The 23,356-nt window shown below is 38.6% G+C and overlaps 2 protein-coding genes across 12 annotated transcripts in view; one reads left to right on the top strand and one right to left on the bottom strand.

Moving 5' to 3' along the window:
• Nucleotides 1-23,331, top strand: LpR1 (Lipophorin receptor 1). 11 transcript variants are annotated; one of them, XM_017145058.3, is made up of 13 exons: nt 1,721-1,850; nt 2,785-3,283; nt 8,057-8,197; nt 13,941-14,060; nt 14,152-14,268; nt 15,243-15,365; nt 16,547-16,773; nt 17,546-18,958; nt 19,269-19,467; nt 19,618-19,794; nt 21,902-22,035; nt 22,107-22,268; nt 22,644-23,331. In XM_017145058.3, the coding sequence occupies exons 2-13, from the start codon at nt 2,884-2,886 to the stop codon at nt 22,674-22,676; spliced, it is 3,246 nt and encodes a 1,081-aa protein (XP_017000547.2). In that variant the 5' UTR covers nt 1,721-1,850; nt 2,785-2,883; the 3' UTR covers nt 22,677-23,331. The 11 variants fall into 11 exon arrangements, with proteins under 11 accessions (XP_017000540.2, XP_017000545.2, XP_017000547.2 ...); XM_017145048.3 differs by lacking the exon at nt 15,243-15,365 and having other exon boundaries at nt 1,722-1,850; XM_017145043.3 differs by lacking the exon at nt 14,152-14,268 and having other exon boundaries at nt 1,722-1,850.
• Nucleotides 1-23,356, bottom strand: part of Idh3g (Isocitrate dehydrogenase (NAD(+)) 3 non-catalytic subunit gamma) — a 194,528-nt gene that overhangs the window by 109,431 nt on the left and 61,741 nt on the right. The window lies entirely within an intron of this gene.

Below are 23,356 nucleotides of genomic sequence, written 5' to 3' on the forward strand. Positions count from 1 at the left end.
CCGATGACGATTGCGAATGCAATTGCAGTGTTATGGTTGATTGTGATTCTGAGTTTGATTGAGATTTTGATGGGGATGATGCTAGTGCAGCCGATGATTGTTATGAAGATGACGCATTTTAGCACCGACCCAAACTGAACCCATTGTCCGCTGGCTGAGGTTTTTCCTCTTATCAGTCATCGACGTCATTCAACTCTAAACAATCCAATCCAAAGCAAACGAACCCCCATTCAATTTCGAATTTCACACCACTTTCAATCACGCCCATCGGCACCTGGTTTGATTGAAAGCGACGAAGGTACCCACACACTTTCAATGCTAATGAGCTGCGATTCCATCGTTTAACCACCGCCAAAAGGCAATTCAGTTCGCATCGGTCTTCGCTGGGCATCGCACCGTGAAACCTTCCGGGTCTTCAAGCAGAAACCGTAAATAGAAGTATAAGCAATCCACCTATTGACACCTGGATATAGTTTCTGAGTTTCTGAGTGCCCATGCAGAACGTCACGATTGTCGTACGATTATCGCACCACCATTCCCACGTCCGGTTGTCCAGCCTAATTAAAAAATATCGTTTTTTGCGCACTGATAAACGCGCGGTGGCAACGCAAAAAAACGGAAGGAATCTAGATAAAGTCTGAGAAACCCATATATTTCGGCAGTACGATGCATAAAAGTGATCTCTGTGTGCTGATTGTGATCTCCTTGGCGTTGTCCTTTCAATCAGGTTGGTACTGTACTGAAAATCTATTAAAAAAACCCTCTCTCTTAATTAGTAACACTCTAAAATCTAATAATAATTGCACTTTAAAATCAGATTAAATAATTGCTTGCACAATTACATATCCCTTATTTGCAATTACCTTTTCAAAGGGCCCACATAACCAAAGTTGAAAGACAATCAAGTCACCACTTGAACCCTTCTTTTGCTTCCTCGCGGGTGTTTGCCCACTTGGAGTACAAAATGGCATAGAGTATTTTTTTAGTTAAAGTGGAATATTGCCATTACGACAAGATAATTATCAATATTCACTCCACGTATTTCCCAGAATTCTGTCTAGTTGTAAAATAAATCGCAATAATAATTCAAAAGAAGTACGATAGGGTTTCTATAAAAACAAAACATTTTAAGTTAAGCCAAAACAATAATAAGATAAATGTAATTGAGGCTTAAGAGGCTTTTATATGCTTTGGTTTTGATAGAGGTATTTAAATTTAATATTATATTATTATATATTTTAGTGAAGATAACATATAATTTAAATCAGTTTTCAATTTAAATAGGTTTTTTTCTACTTAGTTTTAGTTTGTAAATTATCCACTGCCGTTCTCAACAAATTTTATTCCAAAAACATCTACAAATTTTGGTACTCTAAAATATTAAGTGGATGGATTTAGCCATCCCATAAATTCACACCAAAAATACGCTCCATTGATCACTGATCAACAGGTTTGTCTTAAGAGCACCTTTTGAAAGATCTGCTGAAAACTTAAGAGTAGCTAAAGACAGCATCGCTTGGATCGCAGAGAGCCCCGATCTCTCTATAGTACGTCTATAGTATCTCTTCGACGGGGTCTGGTTTGTTCGGCTCGGTTTCTTGTCAGTTTGATAAGGCCACCTTGAGGCGGTGCAAAAACGAACACAATCGCAAAAGGCAGCCGCTCTCAGCTCTTGAATCAAAAATCGCTGCCAATTCGCTTAAATTTGCGGGCAAATTCTCAAAACGAATTCAGTTGAAAAAGGCGCGTTGTGCGAACCGGGCATCAACCATTTTTTAGCGGTTTATTTTCAACAGAAAAAAATAAAACAAAACCAAAAAATAACTAAAAACTCACCAAACAAACCTCATGTAATTGAAACATTCAAACGTAAACGTAATGATCATTTAACTAAATTTGGAAAGACGAGTTTAGCACGTGCCGCACATTCGCAGACACCTTGAGAATACCGCAAAAAATAAATCAAAATCAAAATAAAAGGCAAACTGATAAGAACGTATTTATCAGAGCGAGTGAACGCGTGCTAGCTGAAAAAATAAATATCCGCGAAAACAATATTTAATTAATTAACTCGCGCGATCAAGGGGGCGTGGCATTCCGCTTCACAAAAATGTTAATTCAACTTCAGCTTTATTTATTGTCAACGTCAACATAAATGCCTCTGCTTCTTCGTACACGAAAAACAATTAGTTGTTTTTCAACCTAATATTATAGGAATAATATTCAATACTTAACTTTTTTATTTATATATTAATATTTTATTTAACAAAAAATGTTATGTTTTTTCTAGTATTTAGTTTATTTAAAAGTGATTTATAACAATTGTATTTTCTGTGTATTTTTGTGCGTTTTACATTTCGCTCTCTTCGTATTTTTCGGTGAATTTGTTGTTGTCCGATATTTTTGCTTAATTTTTCTTTTCGGGCTTTTCGGTTTTTTTTTAATATTTTTTTTCGGCTGCGTCGCGTTTTTGTGTGTCGCACGATTTTTAACCAGTTTCTTCGGTCTTCTCAGCCAAAAATAAGAAATGAGAAGAGAGCCGAAAAGAGAATTGGCCTGATCAGATCGTCTGTTTATTTTTCTTTTCTTGGCTGGCGCGGCGATTTTTCAATGTTTTTGCGTTGATTCTTGCGTTTATTTTTACGTTGACGCTGGCTCTTTTGGCCATTTCTCTGATTAGATAATCTCTAGCGAAGATCCCACGCTTCCTGCTTAGATAATCTAATAGTCAGGGTCACCAAAAAAATCACCCCATTTCTCACCACCCCCTATTTTCCAATACAGTGTAAATACTTTGTAAGATCAAAGGAAAGAAAAGTGTGAAAACCCAAAGTAAAAGACAGAAAAGAAGAGCAGAACGATAGACAAGTAAAATACCATACCATGGCCATAGAGTCACGCTCTACGGGCACTGCAAGTGATACCACAAAACCCGCCATAAAATCAACAACAACCATAAGTTCAAAATCTCCAGTGACATTCGATAATCTCGGCGAGAAACGACGGGCTGAACAGCTGTTCCGCTGCGCATGCGCCAATTTCAATCTGCTGCTACTGACTTTGATTCTCGGCTTTGGCAAATGCTGCACTGCCACGCCCACCCCGCTGAGTCCACTCAGTACGCCCTCCACGGACACGCCCACCTCAGCAGTTAGCCCACACAATCCTCAATCACTGGACGAGGGCGGATCACTGAGCAAACTGATCGATGGCAAGGCCTTCATCAACATGGGCTTCAAGTTCCTCAACGTTTCCGGAAAGATTGGCACACCGCTCGGCATAGGTGAGATCCCAAGAACTGAGCATCGGTTGAGAGAGATGCAATTGAAAAACCCCAAAGAAAATATCTAGAAAACCAGAAAGAGAAGATGGTGAAAAGGGGGAGTTTTCGGGGGGAACTGAAAGTGCGAAGTTTGTTTTTAGCTTAGCATGTGCTAATTTAAGAACCCAGACGATGGCGAGGTTGAAGTGGAAATTGAAGTTTGAATACCCTGGTTGGGGGTATATAAGCCATTTAGGTTTTATTTCAACAGGTCAGACTTAAATATTAAAGTGATAAATCTGCTTGTGGAAAAAGTACTACTGACACCTTTTAAGAACCTGTTTTTACTTTCTTAATTTTGTTTAGTATACTAAAAATATATTATAGAATCATTTAATAATAAAACAAAATTTATTTTATTTGAGGTAAAACATGACTATTATTCATACTAAAGGTCTTTTTTGTTAATCTTGTAGTGTAATCTATAACTTCTTCATATAAACTGCGTTCTAGAAAAGATAAGAATTCTTCAAACTTAAACAGCAGTTAACAGCAGTTAATTTAAAACGCGTGTAGCGGATTTACAACCTAATCTTTAAAGCATTATCGACAACCACTATAAACAATCAAATTAAATAATGTTGATGAGTATTTAATCAATTCATTTTCAATTCTACCTATGCAAAAATTCCCTCGTAACTCCAAACATAAATATCTTCAATCCCTTTAAAGGCAAAACAAACAAACTTGACGTAGACGAGTCCATAATAAGATTAATAATATATGGCCTTTCAATATAGTTATTTAATATTGCATTTCATCACCGTTGATTTATAATCCGCACAATCTTTCCATCAAGGGTATCATCTAAGTGGCGAGTCATTCAAAGCGCTTTGCTCGCTTCACACATCATGCACTTGAAATGGGTTCAGTTAAAAAGATATAGATACAGATACAAACACAGATACAAAAGTGCACTTGCCACTTGTTGCACACACATTACCAGTTACCGTGGTATCGAAATAGTCGAAAATTGTTTATCAACTTCCGCATTGATTTCCGCCTGGCTGACCACCGTGTATCCACCATATCTTCTAATGGTTTCGAGATAATAAAAGCTCATCGTGTCTGCCTGTGACGTTTTCCGTGGCACGGGGCATTCCAATCGTAAATCTAACTTTAAATCTAGCCACCTGCTTCGGACTGGCTAATAGGGATTTGCGTTTAGTGTTAGCCCTGAACTGGGGATTATCTTATCGGTCAATTTTACGATTTGTTTTTATGCATTTTTCGACCGCTGGGATTTCGCGGTTCGGCGACAAGTGGGCAATCACAAGGGCAGTCAGACAATAGAAATTCCCTTCATAAATCAAAAATTAATGGACTGATAGTATAGTGAGCTAGGAATTGTTAAATTAAGTCATTCAAATGATCTTCAAATGGTATTGATTATGATGTGTAATAATTTATAATTGAGTTGTACAAAATTAGCAAAAAAGTTAACCTATTTAAAATTATTTATAGATATATAGATTTAATTCTTTTTTAAGCACTTCGCATTTTCAACAATCAATCAGTTAAAGCTAAAAAAAAGTCCTATGGCTAAAAGTGTCCCATTTACTTGCAATTTTGTACTTTGCTCTCGGGATTCTTGGACTTTGCTCAATATAAATTAAATTGTTGACTGAAAAGAATACATATTTTTTCTTAACCCGCTCACAAAAAACAAGGCGCATTTCTCAGATACTTTTTGAAGAGGAAATTGACGTAGTCCAGAACTGCGATGTTAACGATGTTAAATTTAAATATTTTTGGTCGCCCAACATATTTTCTGAACTAGGAAAATGCACATAAATATAGACAGAGTCGAGCCCCTATTTCTCTATCGATTTGCGTTGTAATGCTGCCCCTTATCTCTTTCTCTCTCTCTGAGAGTTCTTTTTCATGAGATTTTCCTCCGCTGATTTATTGCTAATTCCATTTGATTTTTCTCGCCTGAGAGTTGCTGTCAGATAAATTAACATATGCTTGATTTGACATAAGTATGTTCTCGTATCTATATCTATATATGTGATGTTGCAAGGTCGCCGAAGAGAGACAGAACTTGATTTAATTTTTATTTGTGCGCCCCATTTCGCTTTAGATTTTAATTTATTCGCTGTGCCAACGGCAATAGCAACAGATTTCTCTAGCATATAAAACTAGTTTGTGCCAGAATCATCGAACAATAACAATAACAAATTAATAGTGGGCGTGTGCTCATCTTACGTCGAGAATGTTGATGCAGTTTAATTGTTTTGTTTGCCTGTAGTAAACATGTTTTGATTGATTCAACAATTCTGGCAAAATGGCTGATGCATCGTATGATGCACCAAATCAATCTCCCTATTGATCAAATCATCCGTGTAATCATTTTATTTATAAAAATTAATTCATTCAGCTAATTATCAGGTAATCCATTAACCTTGATCTTGACGCAATCGGGGTGCTGAGCTTATCAATGCTAAAGCATTCACAATTAAATTAGTATTAATTTGCTAAATCGGAAAAAGAAAATATATTGCTGATTGCTATTTTTTCCCAGCGCTTAACACCTTACTGAAATACTCTTATCAATTTATGCTCATTTTTTCCCACAATTATGATTAATTCTGCGCTTGCTTTGGCTGCTCTGACCATGAGATAACCGCTTATCTGCCTTTTTTTTAGTCGCAGTGGCTATCGCTGGTTGTTTTTTAATAGCAAATAGAATCGTATGATGATGATGACAACGCGCAGTCTAGGATTTTCGGGGGGCAAAGTGAAGTTTATTGGGTTAAGCCAACCGGATTGCTAGTTAACTTGTTTTCGCCCCAACGATTATCGAAATCATTAGATATGCTAAGCAGTTTGGCTTTCGATATTGTTTATTTATTCAAAGTCTCTCGCATTGCGTCCAAAGTTTTGTGGAAGTTACCGACAGACAGTCTGCTGATATTGAACTGGTTTCTCGATCCGTGGATGGGTGTGTCCGCTCCATTACGGAAACTCTGTAATCAATATAGCCAACTGGTTCAATTAAGTTGGACGAACTGAGAAGTTTTAGAATGTGACAGGGAAACAATGGAAATTAATTGATGGCTGCCTGCAAGGGTTGAGAAAAATATATATATGGGTTAATTGGTGGGTAAACAATACAAGTGAGTTTTCAAGGATGCTTCCTTGTATTTTATTTTGCTGCAGTTCTTTGGTTTAATTTGTCTTGAATTCCTGCTCAAGACCCTTATCAATTTCAATAAGTTATGCTGATTTATTTCAAGCCATTTTCGGGGTCACAAAGTATAAATATTTTTGGGCACTCTTCTATTTAAGCTCAGAGAACCGAATGTTCTTAATTTTCCATTATCCTATTTTAGATCCTTCTTCTAGCCCAAAGCCAATATTTATTTTTAGACTTATTCACTCATACGTACGTCCCACAAGGCAAAGAAACTCATTCATCGGATGGCCTGACGTCATGTGTTTCATAGCTTGAATGAATTTCCCTCATCAATTGTTCTGTCCCACAAATATATGCATGCATTTGCTGGAATTATTATATTTCGCCATTTTGTTGACTGTCATCGTGCATAATTGAAAACAATTCCCATTCCCGGCCAGCCAGTGCGGCGACTCGAAATCGCAATCGAAATTGAATTGATTTGACCTTATTGATTGACGGCTGGCAATCGGAAATATCCCTTTGTTTATTTTGCCACACGCACTCCATATTGCACAGCGAACTTCAATTACAACAATTAGCAAGTTTATGCATATGGAAATGGAAATGTGAATGCGTATGGAAATGGTTAAACATTGGCTCTATTGAAATATGCAAACGTGTGATGGATCGCCCGGAGGAGGCGGAGGTCATGTGAATGGGTCAAGCGAACAGCTGTCAACGGCAGGCGGGTTGGAGAAACCCTTTTCAAAACGGTTCCACTTCAACTCTGCCTCCTCCTCTATTATCGCTTTTTCCAGCCTCTCTGTTTGTTCAATGGCAATCTATTACATTCATTTTTTTATATGTCACATTTTGTTTTAGGTCCTTACAGAGAGCAGAATGCGTTAATAATAATTTCGATATATGTGATAAATATAATAATGATTAAGAAAAATTAAGAGATGATATAAATGTTATATTTTTTTAAGATATTAAATTTATCTACTTCTCAAGCATTTTTAAATTTAGATACAATATATATCTTAAGAATTATTATTTGATTATCTCAATATTTTTCTTAATCATTATTAAATTTTTATTATTTTTCCTAGTATTTTTTTTATAACAAACATTTCTCACTGTGTAAGACTGTTGACATTCCTTGGGTTTTCTGCCCGTCTGATGGCTTGTTTTGTTTTCGAATATGTGTATTGCATATTTTCAAGGGCTCCTATGGCTGGGAATTTTTGGGGGCGAGTCGAGTTGGAAAAACTTTGTGATCCATTTTGTTTGAGCCTTTTCTGTTGATTAAAAGCTCCTCTACCCCGCCTCCCATTTATCGTTTAGTATGCAAATTACTTGTCACACTCGCACACATGCAGCAAGCGGATATATCTATGTGAGTGTGTGCGTGTCTGCTGCTGATTGTTTTTGAAGTTTTTTAGCCCTAATCAATTTGAGCCTTTGTTATTTTTCCTTTAATGAGAAAAGTTTGCTCTGAGCTGTGAGCAGTGAGTGGCCCCAAAGCCCGTAAGTCCGTGACTCGGAGTCGTTATAATTAGCTTTAAGCGTTTGTGTTTGCTCATCTAAATCAGGCTCTGTTTATGTTGCAGGGCAATCCCTGGAGGCCAAGTGCGATGAGAAGCAGTTCCAGTGCCACAACGGCGACTGCATCCCCATTCGATTCGTTTGCGACGGCGATGCGGACTGCAAGGATCACAGCGATGAGCAGATTAAGGAGTGCAAATTTATAGGTGAGTTTTGTAATCAAGACCTTTTAAATAGCATATAATTTATTATAAATATGGCACACAATTTATAATGTGTGCCATTAACTATTTATTTGTAATGAACAAAATAGTTTCAGCTAATTACTAAAGCCACAAGGCTAATTTCTAATTTATTACTGCACTTATATATTAATTATTCATTCAAATTGTTTAGCAAATATTTTTATGAAATATTTAAAGAGATTACGATAAAAAGAACCAAATTATAAAGCCTTTGTTTGATATGAGGTTTTATTATAAAATAAATTAATAAATTAGTGATGAGAATAAGCGATTGAAAAATATATTTTATAAGTAGTCTGAGTTAGGGGAAAATAATAAAATTGGAAAGGAATAAGTGAAGCTCTTTAATTCCCCAGATTTTAATTGCATACTTTCAGGCGGTCGCTGCTCACAATGGCGTCCGCGTAATTAGGCACGGTCAGCAGTTGGTCAATTGTTGGTTTTCCTTTTGTTTGAATCAAACCTGAAACGGCCCGAATCCGAGTCCGAATCGAAATGGAAACCGAAACTAGTTTGCAACATTTACGCATCGCAATTGTCGCTGACTGCTGACTGGTGACCAAAAACTGTGCCATGGCATTCCCTCGCCGCGAGTATCTTTGTATCTTTGCCATTGCAATTGTAGCTGCAACGCACTTAGCATTTAGCATTTAGCTGTAGCTTTAGCTGACTGCAACATGCGGCTCGGTTGCATCAGCAATTTTTCGCTTTTCGCCGCTGTCTGGTCTCCCGCTTTATCATTCTGCGTCGCACGAGACTTTTGCGACTTATGGCGGCCCGATGGGATCGTAAAAGGAAACTATGTGAGGTCGTCTGCTCTGGTTGGGTCTTATCGCCCAACTTTGAGTAGTGCCAGACACCGAAAACTGAAAAACTCTGAAAAAATGAATCGAAACGAGTGCATCCCATTTTGGGATTCTGGCGGCGCACAATGCCATTGCTTTATGTAACTGCAGCCGCTGGAGGGAAATGAATTCCCCTGCAGTGAAATTGATAATGAGCAGGGCTGATGATTATGATGATGATGGTATGGCATTCCAGTTGAACTTGGGGGAATTCGATAAGGGAGAGCGGGCTTGGATTTCCCAAAGAATGTTGACCGTAATTATGCTAAATGCTCATAAACGGAACTGCATTATCTCAGCTTATGTGTGCTACTGCGACATTAAGATGCTTTTGTGGTGCAGCGTTAAGTGTGTCAAGGGGGTGGCATATTATTAGTTACAAACAATTTATAAAATATTTTTAACCTTTATAATATTTATAATTTTTTTTTGAATTTTTGATAATTTTTTTAAAGGTGTTTATGACTTTCTCTTATAAATATTATTATAAGAATTTATTGCTTAATTTGTTCTACATTTTTGATAGTTTCTACCAAGGTGTTTATGACCTACTTTTATAATTATTCTTGTAATAATCTTTTTTCAATACTTTCTTTCTTCAACATTTTTTTAAATTCATTTAATGGTTTTTAGTACCTCCGTTAATAATTATTACTAAAAAAAATTAGTTTTAGTACCTTTCCTTCTACATTTTTTCTATTTATTTTTTAGGTGTTTATTGCCTGTTTTTATATTATCTCTTGTAGTAATAAAAAATTTTATAATTATATTTCCTACTTATTATTTTATTTAAATTAATGAATTAACAAAAAAAGGGATTTAAAAAAACAAAATAATTATAAATAATATAAAAAGGATAAGCATCCTTTTTCTGACTCAGGATCCAATCACACCCACTTTCCACTCACAACAAATCCGAGAGTAACTCCAGTATTTCACTCATTTCAAATGCACTCGGCTACCGAGAATTCCACTCGACTTGAGCCGGATTTTTGCACTCGACTCGCCGACTTTGGCAAGCTTTTGATTTCTCGGCTGCTGCGGAGGCTGCAAACAACTTTGGGCGGAATTGTTTTTAAGGATAGTCGCTCTGCAACCAAGCACTCAGTTGGCGGCGAACCTCTCAACCAAACGGATGTTGACGCGAAAAAGTGCTGACAGGACTGCCTTCTAGCTGAAGGGGAATTTGCATATATATAAATATATCACAAAAATATATATAAACTCAGAGAAACGTGTGGAAAGTGTGCCAAGTGTGTGAGTGTGTGCCAAAGAAAAAACACAAAAGCCGAGAAAGAATAAACAAATTAAGCGAAAATATTTAAGGCTAATCGGACTGCGAGTTGCCAAGATTCCTTTTTATCTCTGACATGGGGGTCCCCACCAAGTCCCCCAAAGGATAGGCCCAAGGAAGTCTCCGTTTTTCGGCCTATCCTGGCCAGACTTATCCTCAAAGTCAATCGGTGACTGTTGATGGGGTTGACTTCCCCCCAAAGCAGCCGCTTGCCATTTATCATTTAGTAGAACATTAAATGAGTTTCCGCCATATTTCCCCTTCTGACCCCAGAAAATGGAATATCATGTTTACAATTTATATAGTCCGCTTGCCCATGCTCGTAATGAACTTGAAATGTGCTGCTCGAGGGCAGTTTTTGTTTGCGGAAATTATGCAATCAATTTGTGCAACTTGGCTGGCCCTTTGGCCCTTCTCCCCCTTGAATATGTCACCAAAGGATGCTCCCTGTTTGTCAGTCATAAAAGAGAGAGAATCTTGGCCAACTGAAATACTTATAGACTAATCTTCTCCAGCTCCTTAGAAAAATAGTGGAAATCGCGATAAAGGAACCCCCACAAAATGGGTCGCATTTGGTGTTTACTCTTCGTTGCCAGCTTGCTGCACATTCAGAGGAGCCACAGTTTTCGCGCTCTGACCATAAACGGTATGCAAATAATTATGCTGATTATTTCGTTTGCCGTGAATTTAATGGAATAAAATACTAGTTGAGAGAACAATACGATAAATTAAGTGAACCGTTTATTTATGGACATTTTGGAACAACAATAATAGCAAAGATATTTCCGCAATATTTTGGCGGAAAATATAAATATTGGCGAAAATTAATTTATGCATATCATATATAATTTACGTGTATTTGTAAAAATGAGCACTGTTTTGTAAACAAGCCAAGAAGAGCTTTCAACATTTAAAGCATTTTAAAGTGAAAAGCACTTAAATTTAATTTTTAATTTAATATCTGAAACGTACAGTAATATGTTTAATTTAAATATATTTTTTTTTAATTACTTTTTGAGGTTTGCAAAATCATTCAACGTTTAATAACTATCATAGTACTTACCAAATACTTTCATTACTACCCAGATTGTGTGCTACACCATTTCCAAGAGTTTTTCAAGTCTTAAGTACTCTTTTCAAGTCTGTAGTGTAGCTATAATGTCCTTTTATCAGACCTAAAAGTAAACTGAAGAACACTCGGTTAAACTAGACGAAGTTTCGGGGCGAAAGTTTTAACTATTATCAGGTCGAAAAGTTTTCGACACCTTTTAACTTAAATTAAACATGCCAAAATCCCAATCATCTGGATTTACAAAAATCCCGGTTTTTCCCACGGAGTTTTCCGCATTTTCCAGACCCTGCAGCCTTTATGCAGGATTCAGGATTCCGGCTATGCCCCTCGCATGCAACAGAATATTTTTGCAAGCGCCGCTTAACATTTGCATACAAATTGGCAGAAAGCACAGAGCAGAGACTGAGCGGGAAAATACACGGAAACATCAACTGCCAAAGGCCAAAGTTTTTTAATCAACTGAAAAGCCGTTTAAACTTAGTTAAAAAAATAAATTATGCTGCAAAATGCTGCATGACATGGCGCAACTTTCATATTTTTATTTATTTTTGTCCTTTTTTTCGGCAGGGGGACGCTGCATAAATTGCAATCAATGAAAGTTTCGCGCTGCCATGTCAGACATGATATAAAAACTGGTGTAATTTGATTTTTAATTGGCGACCGAGGCGACATCAAATTTTAATACGGGTGGATCGGCGAATATTACCAATATATGTCCGTGGGGCACAGTTGCCCAAAAAATAATGTCACATATTAGCAAAAACGAAACCCAAAGGAAAACAACATAAAACCGAATCGACAATCATTGAACCAAAAGCGGGAAAATGTTTTCCACCTCCTGCACTTGTTCTCTTTATTTTTTCCCTTTTCCATATATATTTTTATATATTTTATTCTCGCTCTCGGGTCACACATGTGGCCAATTTTTATTGTTCACTGAATGTGTATTTATATTTGCCTTTTTTGTTTTGCTTTTATTTTTTAACAAATATTGGCTCACATCAAAGTTTTGTTTCCCTGCTCACAACACACACACACTTGCACATTTTTTCATGCCACATTTCATTCGAATTCATAAAAAGTTTAGAAAAGTAATCATATAAAATGTTATTGATATGGCCAGCACACAGGCCTGACAAGCATAAAAATAAAAATTGATTAAAGTTTGATATTTTCTTTGCCGCTGCCCGAGATTTGCATAATCAACAGCAATTTGCAATGGCCACAGGGCATTTCCCAGTATCGTTTACACCAAAAATGTTTTTGAATTCCATTTTATAGAGGCCGTAAAAATAACTGAGAAATGCCCTTAAGAATCTGCCAAATGCCAAGGAAAAATTCCAACAACAATGTTAAGGCGAGGAAATTTTCTAATTGCCAGGAATATTTGTCGAAAAGTATGCAATGGAATTTTGTGTCCATCTTTTTAGGCAAAAAAAGCTGCGTTTCCCAGCAACAAGTCAGCGGATTTTAAAACCGACTAATCCGATTACAAGCCATACACGTACCCTCTATATAGCTATATCTATATATATCGCGTACAAAAGTGACACATTTTTCGCTGCCCCTTGGAGTGGCATTGAAAAGCCATTGCCGCGCTCTTTTTGTTTGTGTTTTTGCGGGGGGTTTTCCTTGCTCAGCACGTGCTCAAGTGCGTGTAAATAAATACATGTGTGTGTGTAAACTAAGCGGGGGAGTGGCCATACATATACTCATACTCATAAACACGCGCAAATACCCGAGTGGCCCCTATTTCCTCGACTGTTTGCTTGGCTTTTGTTTTTGATACGGGTCGCCTGCAGAGTTCAAAGCCAGGCAAACATATAAGTGCGGTCAAAGTAAGACTCCCTCTTGTGATTACAAATACTTTTTTATAAGCATTATGCTCGTTTTAATAGGCCAGAGAAAAGCAAAGAACGTTTTTGATGCAAATATTCATTTAAGAATTAAAAATAGATTTAAGTTTAAGTTGTAAGTTAGGAATAAGACTTATTCTTATTTTAAGGGTAAAAAAATTCTGCTGATTACATATACTTTTTTTTATAATAATTGTGCATTTTGTATAAACCCGTAAAAAGAAAATAGAGAAAGAAAGTTGTTGTAAGCTAATTTAAACGATAAAAAAATGTATTTAAAATTTAAATTTATATCTCTCTGTTTAAAAATCATATTAACCCTTGAAGTATAGTATCTTTAGATGAGAAGGTTTTTGTATATTTATTTAAAAGATAGAAAACATAATTTAACACTTAAAAAATATATTTTAAGTTTACAATCCGGTTTAGAATTAAGGTAAAGATTTAAGTTTGCAATTTTGTATCTCTTTTTAAAATCATATAAAATGGACACTAAAAGGTTTTCTATTTTATCTTAAGTAACTAAAAGAAGCGCAAAATAAATCACTGCGACGCTCTCAAGTCTATTTATTCCTCTGCAACAAGAACAACAACCCTTGTAGCCATGATTTAACCTGACTTTCCTTCCTTTTTCCAGAGGCCACCTGCTCGTCGGACCAATTCCGCTGCGGGAATGGCAATTGCATACCGAACAAATGGCGCTGCGATCAGGAGAGCGATTGTGCCGATGGCTCCGACGAAGCCAACGAGTTGTGCAGTAAGTATTTCGCCTCCCATTTTTTTGAAGGGGGTAAAAGAGGTCAGGGAATCCCCCAGCTAACCGACGACTATTTCGATTGTGTGTTTAGTGAACGCCTGTCCCAACAACGAGTTCAAATGCCAAACGGTCGACCAGTGCATTCCGCGTAGCTGGCTCTGCGATGGCAGCAACGATTGCCGCGACAAGTCCGATGAGGCTCACTGCAGTAAGCTCAAAAGCAAAACTACTACCACTACTACTACTTCATCGTCCTTGCAATCGATACGAAAGACCACCCACTGTGTGCCGTTTAATCGCTTTCACTAACCAACTTGCCGCATAACTCATACGCACCCTTAATGGAGTGGCGCTTGCATAATTTTCGCAACAATTTCACTCCCCCACCCCTCCTTGAGCTTAGAAGTTTAATCAAGTCATTGAGAGTGAGAGTCCTGTGGGGGTATCCTGTGTGTGTATTGCTCACTTGAGCGTATGTGTGGGTGTATTGTGTACTCATTCCTGGCGGCCCTTGACAACAAGTATACGACGCGTTGTCGCTGACGCCAACCGGCAACGTCGCATGAATTTCGCTTAATGCCCGCCCACAGACAAGTGATGCTGCCACAGGAGCTTAAGTACAGTCGAACTTCAATAGGAAACGATTTAAAAATCACTACACAGAAAAATTCGATATGAAACGGGGTCAATTCTACCATATTTCATATCATATAAAATACAAAATGTGGTATTTTTTAACAAATAATGTAAAATAAGATAAACATTATCTTTATTCATATCAAAATGATCTTTAAAAAATATAATATTGACCAGCACATATCAATTTGATCTTTTCTCAATTTTTTTTCGGTGTAACGACACAAATCCCAAACTTTAGTAACCAAATATTTTACAACCCATTGAAGTTCGACTATACTGAAGACGGGGTGTCAGAGTACAAAATCAGTTTGCTACTTTAGTGACATCGAACCCGAGGAAGAAACCCAAGGCTAACGGAATATTTTTGGCAATATTTTCCCCTTTTAGAGAGGCTAGGGTGCGGGATAAATGAATTTATTGTTATACATGGCGTCTGCGTAATGCATTGAGAGCAATGATGACAGCTAAAACACTATGCTTTCTTCTCCTTCCCTTTCGCCCCCATTTTTTTTAAATAAATGCTGCACATCGATATCGATAAAGGAGCCCGCACCTGTTCGCCGGATGAATACGCCTGCAAGAGCGGCGAGGGGCAGTGCGTTCCTTTGGCCTGGATGTGCGACCAGAGCAAGGACTGCAGCGATGGCTCCGATGAGCACAACTGCAGTAAGGATAATCCATCAAAAATATATATTTTTCTATTTTTCTGTAGAGAAATTCTTTGAGAATATTTACTAAATTCGTACATTCGTTTTGGTTAAAAGTAATTTCTTTAAAAATATTCGAGATATTCTTTTCTTTCTTTACAAATTTATTTAAAAATACCATTTTTCTGTGAAAACATTTCTCAGGGATTTTCTACCTCTCCTGAAGTGCAAATAATTTGCAGGTTTCTTTCATTTGTTTTTGGATTTCTTTGCCTACGCCAGCAGTTTAAATATACCCACCTATTTATTTACTTTTGATTCAACTTCAGTTCAGATAAATGGCTCGAGTTCCAGTTGAGCTTCCTCTGGGGTGTACAAATACTATTTAATTTCTGTTCGTCAGCAGTAGCATTCCGCAACCGAGAGGAGCTTCCATTCAGCCACTCAAACTAAACCTCATTGCTAACTTATTCCAACTATTGAGGCAACCGCACTTCATTTGGCTTTTGGTTTTTAGTTGCCTTCCATTCGAAGTACTCCCCTTGCAGTGGCAAGGATTCCGATTCCGATTGCGATGACCCCGAATGGCATCCCGGAGTGTGCGGATAATCATTTCTATGCTGTATTTAAAACTCGGATATGGAAAAATAACTTTACAGTCTCGTATTTGATTTGTGAATGTTTATTTTCTTTGTTCGAAAGTTCAATTAAAAGGTTCCACATCATTTGAAGCAGTTATTTTAATATTTACTCATGCATTTCTGTATAAGGGTATTTTTGTAGCAACACAGAAACAAATTCTATATTAAATATATAATTTCATATCAATAAAAAGGTGATATGATTAATGTCAAGTTGTGATTAAAACATATCAACTTGATATTTTACCATTTCATAAAAGTTATAAATATACTGTTTTAAAATACCAAAGTTAGTATTTTTTGAACAAGTATTGTAAATCTTTATTCATATCAAAATGATCTTAAAAACATGTTACATTAACCTGCACATATCAATTTTTGATTCTGTGAAATAACAAACACAGTTTTTACATCAGTTCACTTGATTTATTCCATTTTAACCCCCCCAAAGTAACCCTCTTTCACTTCATTTGGCTTTGGCTTCTATTGTTTGGTCATTATTTGTTGCAACTCCCTTTTGTGTACGAGGCAAGCCTAAATATTCTTGATAAATTCCCAGACCAGACCTGTCGCGCCGACGAGTTCACCTGCGGCAATGGGCGGTGCATCCAGAAGCGGTGGAAGTGCGACCACGACGACGACTGTGGCGACGGATCGGATGAGAAGGAGTGCCCGGTGGTGCCCTGCGACTCGGTGGCGGAGCACACCTGCACCAATGGAGCCTGCATCGCCAAGCGGTGGGTCTGCGACGGCGATCCGGACTGCTCCGATGGCTCCGATGAGCGGGTGAGTGAATAATGCCTGCCATAAATTTCCATTCCTTTTCTGGGGGCCCATGAGAAAAGAGGGTTATTTTTTTGGGGCTCTCCTAAGCCACATGAATTATGGCCAAGTTGGGCATAACTCAGCGCCCTGCCAGCTTTGGCAGCTTTTGTTGTCAACGCATGGCACGCATAAAATTGCATTTTTGCATGCTTAGGGGGTGCATAATTTCCCCTGTGTGTGAGGGGGGTGAGTAGTTTGGGGGAGCCTTCCCTACCCTTTTAATACTTTTCTGCAGCAAAAAGTTTCCCAAACTTTGTCTGCTTCCTCAGCCTAACCCTCGGTTCTTTTGCACCTTACAACCAAATTTTAGTTGTGTAAACTTCAAGTCCATCTCGAATTTTTAAAGCAGTAGTAGAGCAACAAAAGATAAATCTTTCAAATTTAATAGTCCTAAAATTCTTAAAATTGGCATAAACTTTTAAATTCAAATATATAATTTTTTTTTGGAATTATATAATTATTTTATAAATAAATTAAATATACAAAAATGTACAAAAACATTTCTAGTATACTTTGCCATCAAAAACAAATTTTTAAATTAAAATGGAAATTTTTTGGAAAGAAGATTTGTTTTTCAAATTTACACGTTCTAAAACTCTATGGTTTTTATTTATTTATCAAGGGAACATTTTAAATAGGTAAATTTTCTTTTGGTAATAATGTTTTTAAAATTAAATAAAAGTTGTTTTCTATTTATAAATCCTTTTTTTCTTTCCTCCACCCGCCCTTGCAGTCCTGTGCGAATGTGACCAAGACCACCACTCCCTGCCTGGCGCACGAGTACCAGTGCAAGGACCGCATCACCTGCCTGCATCACAGCTGGCTCTGCGACGGAGACCGCGACTGTCCCGACGGCGATGACGAGCACACGGCCAACTGCAAGAACGTGACTTGCCGGGCGGATCAGTTCCAGTGCGGCGATCGCAGCTGCATTCCCGGCCACCTCACTTGCAACGGGGACAAGGATTGCGCCGATGGCAGCGACGAGCGGGATTGTGGACTGAGTTTGAGCCTGGGAGTCGCCCAGGGGGCATGCAACACAACGAGTGAATTCGATTGCGGCGGAGGTCAATGCATCGCCCTCTCGAAAGTCTGCGACAAGAGGAAGGATTGTCCGGATGGCGAGGACGAACCGGCTGGCAAGTGCGGGATCAACGAGTGTGCCTCCAAGAATGGGGGTTGCATGCACCAGTGCATCGACTTGAAGGTGGGTCACCACTGCCAGTGCCACGAGGGCTACACGTTGTCCGCGGACAAGAGAAACTGCCAGGATATCAACGAGTGCGATCTCCCCGGAAGATGTTCTCAGATATGCGTCAATGAAATTGGAGGCTTCAAGTGCGAATGCGAGGCGGGTTATATGAGAGACCCCAAGAATCACACCAGGTGCAAGGCCAGCGAAGGTCATGCCTCCTTGCTTTTAGCCAGACGTCATGATATTAGGAAAATAGCCCTCGATCACATGGAAATGACCTCCATAGTGAATAGTACAAAGGCGGCCACTGCCTTGGATTTTGTCTTCCGCACCGGGATGATCTTCTGGAGCGATGTGACCACGCAGAGCATATACAAAGCGCCCATCGATGAGGGCAATGAGAAGACGGTGGTGCTGACCAAATCATCGGTGACTTCCGATGGCCTGGCCGTCGATTGGATCTACAATCATGTCTACTATACGGACACCCACAAGTGCACCATCGAGTTGACCAACTTCGAGGGCAGCATGGGCAAGGTTCTGGTGGAGGACTCGCTGGACATTCCGCGCTCCATTGCCCTGGATCCCATCGAGGGCTGGATGTACTGGTCCGACTGGGGCGCCTCTCCTCGCATCGAAAGGGCGGGCATGGATGGCTCCCATCGCACCACCATCATTAGCTACGACGTCAAGTGGCCCAATGGCATCACCTTGGATCTGGTGCGAAAGCGCATCTACTGGGTGGACGGCAAACTGAATGTCATCTCGTCGGCGAACTACGATGGGAGCCAGCGAAGCCAGGTGCTCTACTCCGGCGAATACCTGCGGCATCCCTTCTCGATCACCACCTTCGAGGATTCGGTTTACTGGACCGACTGGGACAAGCAGGCCGTCTTCAAGGCCAACAAGTTCACCGGCGAGGATGTGGAGCCCGTTACAGCAATGCATATGGTGAGTTTAAACATTTTATTACTTTCTTTATGGAACTTGAAATTATATAAAAATCTTTTAAAATACTAATAAAAGATTTTAAATATTCTTAAGGTTTTTTTTTAATATTTGTAAAGTATTTTAACTATTTTTAAAGTATTTTAAATGCCTATGCCTCTTTTAATTTAAATAGTCCACAATCACTTTAATCTTGAATCAATTTACTCTTAAAAATTTTTTATTTTTATAATCCACAATCACTTAAATCTTAAAATTTGTCAGTATTAAATTACGTAAATTATATTAAATATTTTTTAATTATTTTTTATAGCTCCAACATCCTATGGTGGTGCATGTGTACCATCCTTACCGCCAGCCAGACGGTGTCAACCACTGCCAGTCGGTGAATGGCCACTGCTCACATCTCTGCCTGCCAGCTCCCAGGATCAACGAGCGGAGTCCTCGCATCTCCTGCGCCTGTCCCACGGGTCTGAAACTGATGGTCGATGGCCTGATGTGCGTCGAAGATCGTAAGTAATCGTTTATATATACCCAAAGCTGTTTTAGCCTTTTGCTTTTAATTTAACCAGCAGCATGGCATTTTTTGATTTTTGATTTATGCTTATACTAATAATCCCCCAAAAACCCCCATTCCCGGCATGACTTGCATCCGCATGTAGCTCTTTATGTGGCTCCCGTCACAAAAACCCCGCGAGCACACAAAACGAAACCGAGACCGAAATACCCGCGACGACGATTGCCCACGGGTGTCCAGGTGGGTCATGCGGACATTCGGATCGGGATTAACGATGATCTCCAGCTGAGCACCAGGCTGCCCCTGTTGCCCACGACTTTCGGTAGGCCTGACAACCCTGTTTTGTGTTTTGTCATGTCCTGTGTGGGTCCACCCTAATGGGAAACCCATTTCTGTGTTGTCCTCATTTTGTCTGTCCACAATTTTATTGGTACTCCCACTTATATTCCACGACATTCGGTAGGCCTGACAACCCTGTTCTGTGTTCTGTCATGTCCTGTGTGGGTCCACCCTAATGAAAAACCATTTCTGTGCTGTCTTAAAAAATTTTTTTTATGTTTTTAACCCCAAATTTAAAGGTCAACGACAATTGGTAGACCTGACAACTCTGTTCTTCCGTGTCCTGTCTTGTCCTCATTTTCTCTGAGATGTCGTCTTGAAAACAATTTTTTTTTTGTTGGTAAACCCACTTATAAAGACCAATCTGTATTAAGGAGTTTTTAAAAGTTATATTTCTCATATGTACATTTTCATATCACCTTTTTGTAATATTTGTTACTTTAGTTATTTTTCCCCTTTGTCAATCACTCTTCAAACTTGAGTTGAGTTCTAGTTCCCTGCTGACTTTATTTTTGGCATGCCAATTATTCAAACATGTCCCATCCTTTCCGAATCCAACACACATTAACCTCAAACCGTCGATCAAGCTCAAAAATTTTTAACTGACAGAAAGGAAGCGAGGAAAACTTCATCAGCAGGACGTCAGTACAAATTTTGATTAATAAGTCCCGAGGGTGGCTACGATAGTTATCCTTTCGGATGGGTTGACAACCCGGCGACTTCCTCTCAATTTACCCGTTTGAGGTCTTTCTCACGCACTGTTTATAAACACTTTTGGTGCGACTCAGATTCAGATTCAGATTTATTGCAAGCGTATTAATCAAACTGCTCGCCAGGATCCGCACTCAACCAAAGGAGCATCCAATCCGCAACATTTGCTTTGTCATGGCCCACATTAATCATCATCAGGAGGGAGTTGGGCAAGGATACCCCATATATCCTTGACAGTTTCATAAATGCCATCGCAGTTGAGCCACTTGCATCGCTCTCAACCGCAAGTAGGCAGGCCAACGATGGGCCAGCACTGCAATTGAAACCCCTCGGGGGGAACCTATCACCCATCACCACCCCCTACACCACCCCCATAATATCCCACAATCCCCAGCCGCAAAGTATGAGGTTAATATCGGGTGAAAGGAGGGTGAGGGCTTCTCCCTCTGTCATTCCCAGTGGAGTGTTTGCTTTAAAGTGCGGCTCAACTTAATGTTGATAACTTTTAGTGTTTCGGCTAGAAGAAGTCCTCCCGCGACGCCCTACAAAAATCCCATTAAATGCGCTGAGTTAACGATGTCATTAGGTTGCCATTCGCCATTGCCATTCGACATTTCCATTCCCATTCCTATTCCCAATCTAAATCGGCGGCAGGCCGCTTCTTTCGCATAAAAGTTAGCGCCATCAAAGGCGCGAGCGCGTTTAAGTGTTTATTTGCGCCTAAATGCGCACTTTGAGCGATTTGATTGAAAATTCCTTCGCATCTCCGGAGTCGAAAGAGGAGTTTTGGGAGGGTTGATCCAGGGGGGGTTCTAAGCCGCTTGGATTTTGATGTTGATTCCCTCTTTCGCTTTGCTCTTTTATTGCAATGATTTCCGTTTTCTTTTTATACAGTTTCCCTTTTTGTTTATCATTGCCGAAGGTGAAGTAGCGTTTAAGCCTCGTCATTGTGCTCGGAAAAAGCTGGGTATTAAAGGGTAAAATCAAACAGCGGGTGGCCAAAAGTGTAGTGCGTTAAAAATATTTAAGTTTTTCATATGGTAGAATTTTTTGTTTATTTTAAAATATTTTTTAACAATAATACTTGTGTGCATTTAATGTTTAAAAGTATAATTGTATGTTCTTCCTAATTAATGGCTTTAAAAATATAATAGTATTTTGTATAATATATTTTGGCTTTTAATATGTTTTTATTCTGCTTTACAACTATTTTTAAGCCCTATTTTTACCTTGCTTATTTATGTTTGTAAGTAAACTTAATAACCATTAAATAGTTACACCTTTTCACTAACTTTAACCCTATTTGTGTTTATTTGTTGATTGTTTTCCCTCTTTTCCATTGAAAACTTGCCTAATTTCGAATCAATTTTTGTCCACAGTTGCCGACCAGCGTCCAATGAAGAACCAGACCCAAATCGAAAAGACCGCAACGCCCAGTGAGCAGCCGGATTCCGGCTTTATTGCGCTGGTGGTCATAGCCAGTCTCAGTGGCTTCGCAGTCCTGCTCTCGGTGGTAAGTTGGGTGTAACGGAAAATGGGGTTGGAAATGGGGAAAAACTAATCAATTTATCTGGACCTCGACAGCTCCTGCTCATTGGCTATCGCTACTGCAGCAAGCGACGCATCAACTCGATGAACTTTGAGAATCCCATCTATCGCAAGACCACCACCACAGAGGATCATTTCAGTCTGCGCAAAAACCTGCCGGCACGGATCTACGATCATACTAGTGTCATGGATGAGGAGGTGGGTTTCTAAGCAGAATAATATTTTAATAAGAGATCAAAACTTAATAGCCCTACTTAAAAAAAAAATCACGTCGCGGCCAAATCGATATGCGCATGGTAAATTTCTGGCATATCGTTTTAACCGTGAAATACCGATTTCTTTTTTTCGGAGACTCGAAATAGAGCGAGAAAGCGCTTAAAGTTACATGAGTGGGAGGGAGAAAGACAAATTCGAACTAGCCTGTTGGTTACATTTCGAGCATATCAAATCAAATTGATACCACATAACGTAAAGTCGACCATCTTTTCATATCAAGTATTTTTGGGTGTACAATACAAATCATAGTTCTTGATTTTATTAAATGTTAATCAACTATTTTCCTCTCCCTTACAGTACTCACCCGTCATAGGCATATCCTCGTATTAGAATGATTCCTTTTTAATGGAATGTGGATTGGATGATTCTTTCGCTTGGTCGCTGGACAAATTGAAACCGACCAAAGCTGACTCGAGACCCGCGGCAGAAGAAAACACACGCCTGAAGACTGAGCAACTCTGTGTATTGTGTAAATTAATTATTTTAAAATTTTAAGGCACGGCAAGGATGGCGGGTCACCTTGGGGGTGCATCCTCAAAGGATGCTGTACAAAATACTACGTCGCAGAGTTCTATCACAAAACAAAAAAAAACGAAAAAAAAAAATCAATAAGAGTAATGAAAAACGTAAATGAAATCGAGATGTTTAAGAGAAATCTAATTGCTAATTATAAATTAAATAGTTCCAAACTGTATATAGCTGTAAGTGTGCATTATTTTTAAATGAAGCAAATTAATATTACTATACGTAAACATGACACGAAAGATCATAATGCTTATGGTCTACTATTAGAGAGAGTTGAAAGAGAGAAATTATATTTCTGTTGTCGAGGAGCAGAATCGTTTTATTATATTACCATCATTACTACATACGTATTAGCCTTTTGTTAACTGTATTTGTTAAGTGTACATACATATGTATATGCTTCCCCACTAAAAAGAAATATGATGAATAATAAACTCAGAATATACTTATGTGTAGCATACTCCAGTGATATGTATTACGTTTTG

This window comes from Drosophila takahashii, chromosome 3R (assembly GCF_030179915.1).
Source record: "Drosophila takahashii strain IR98-3 E-12201 chromosome 3R, DtakHiC1v2, whole genome shotgun sequence".
Taxonomy (NCBI): Eukaryota; Metazoa; Arthropoda; class Insecta; order Diptera; family Drosophilidae; genus Drosophila; species Drosophila takahashii.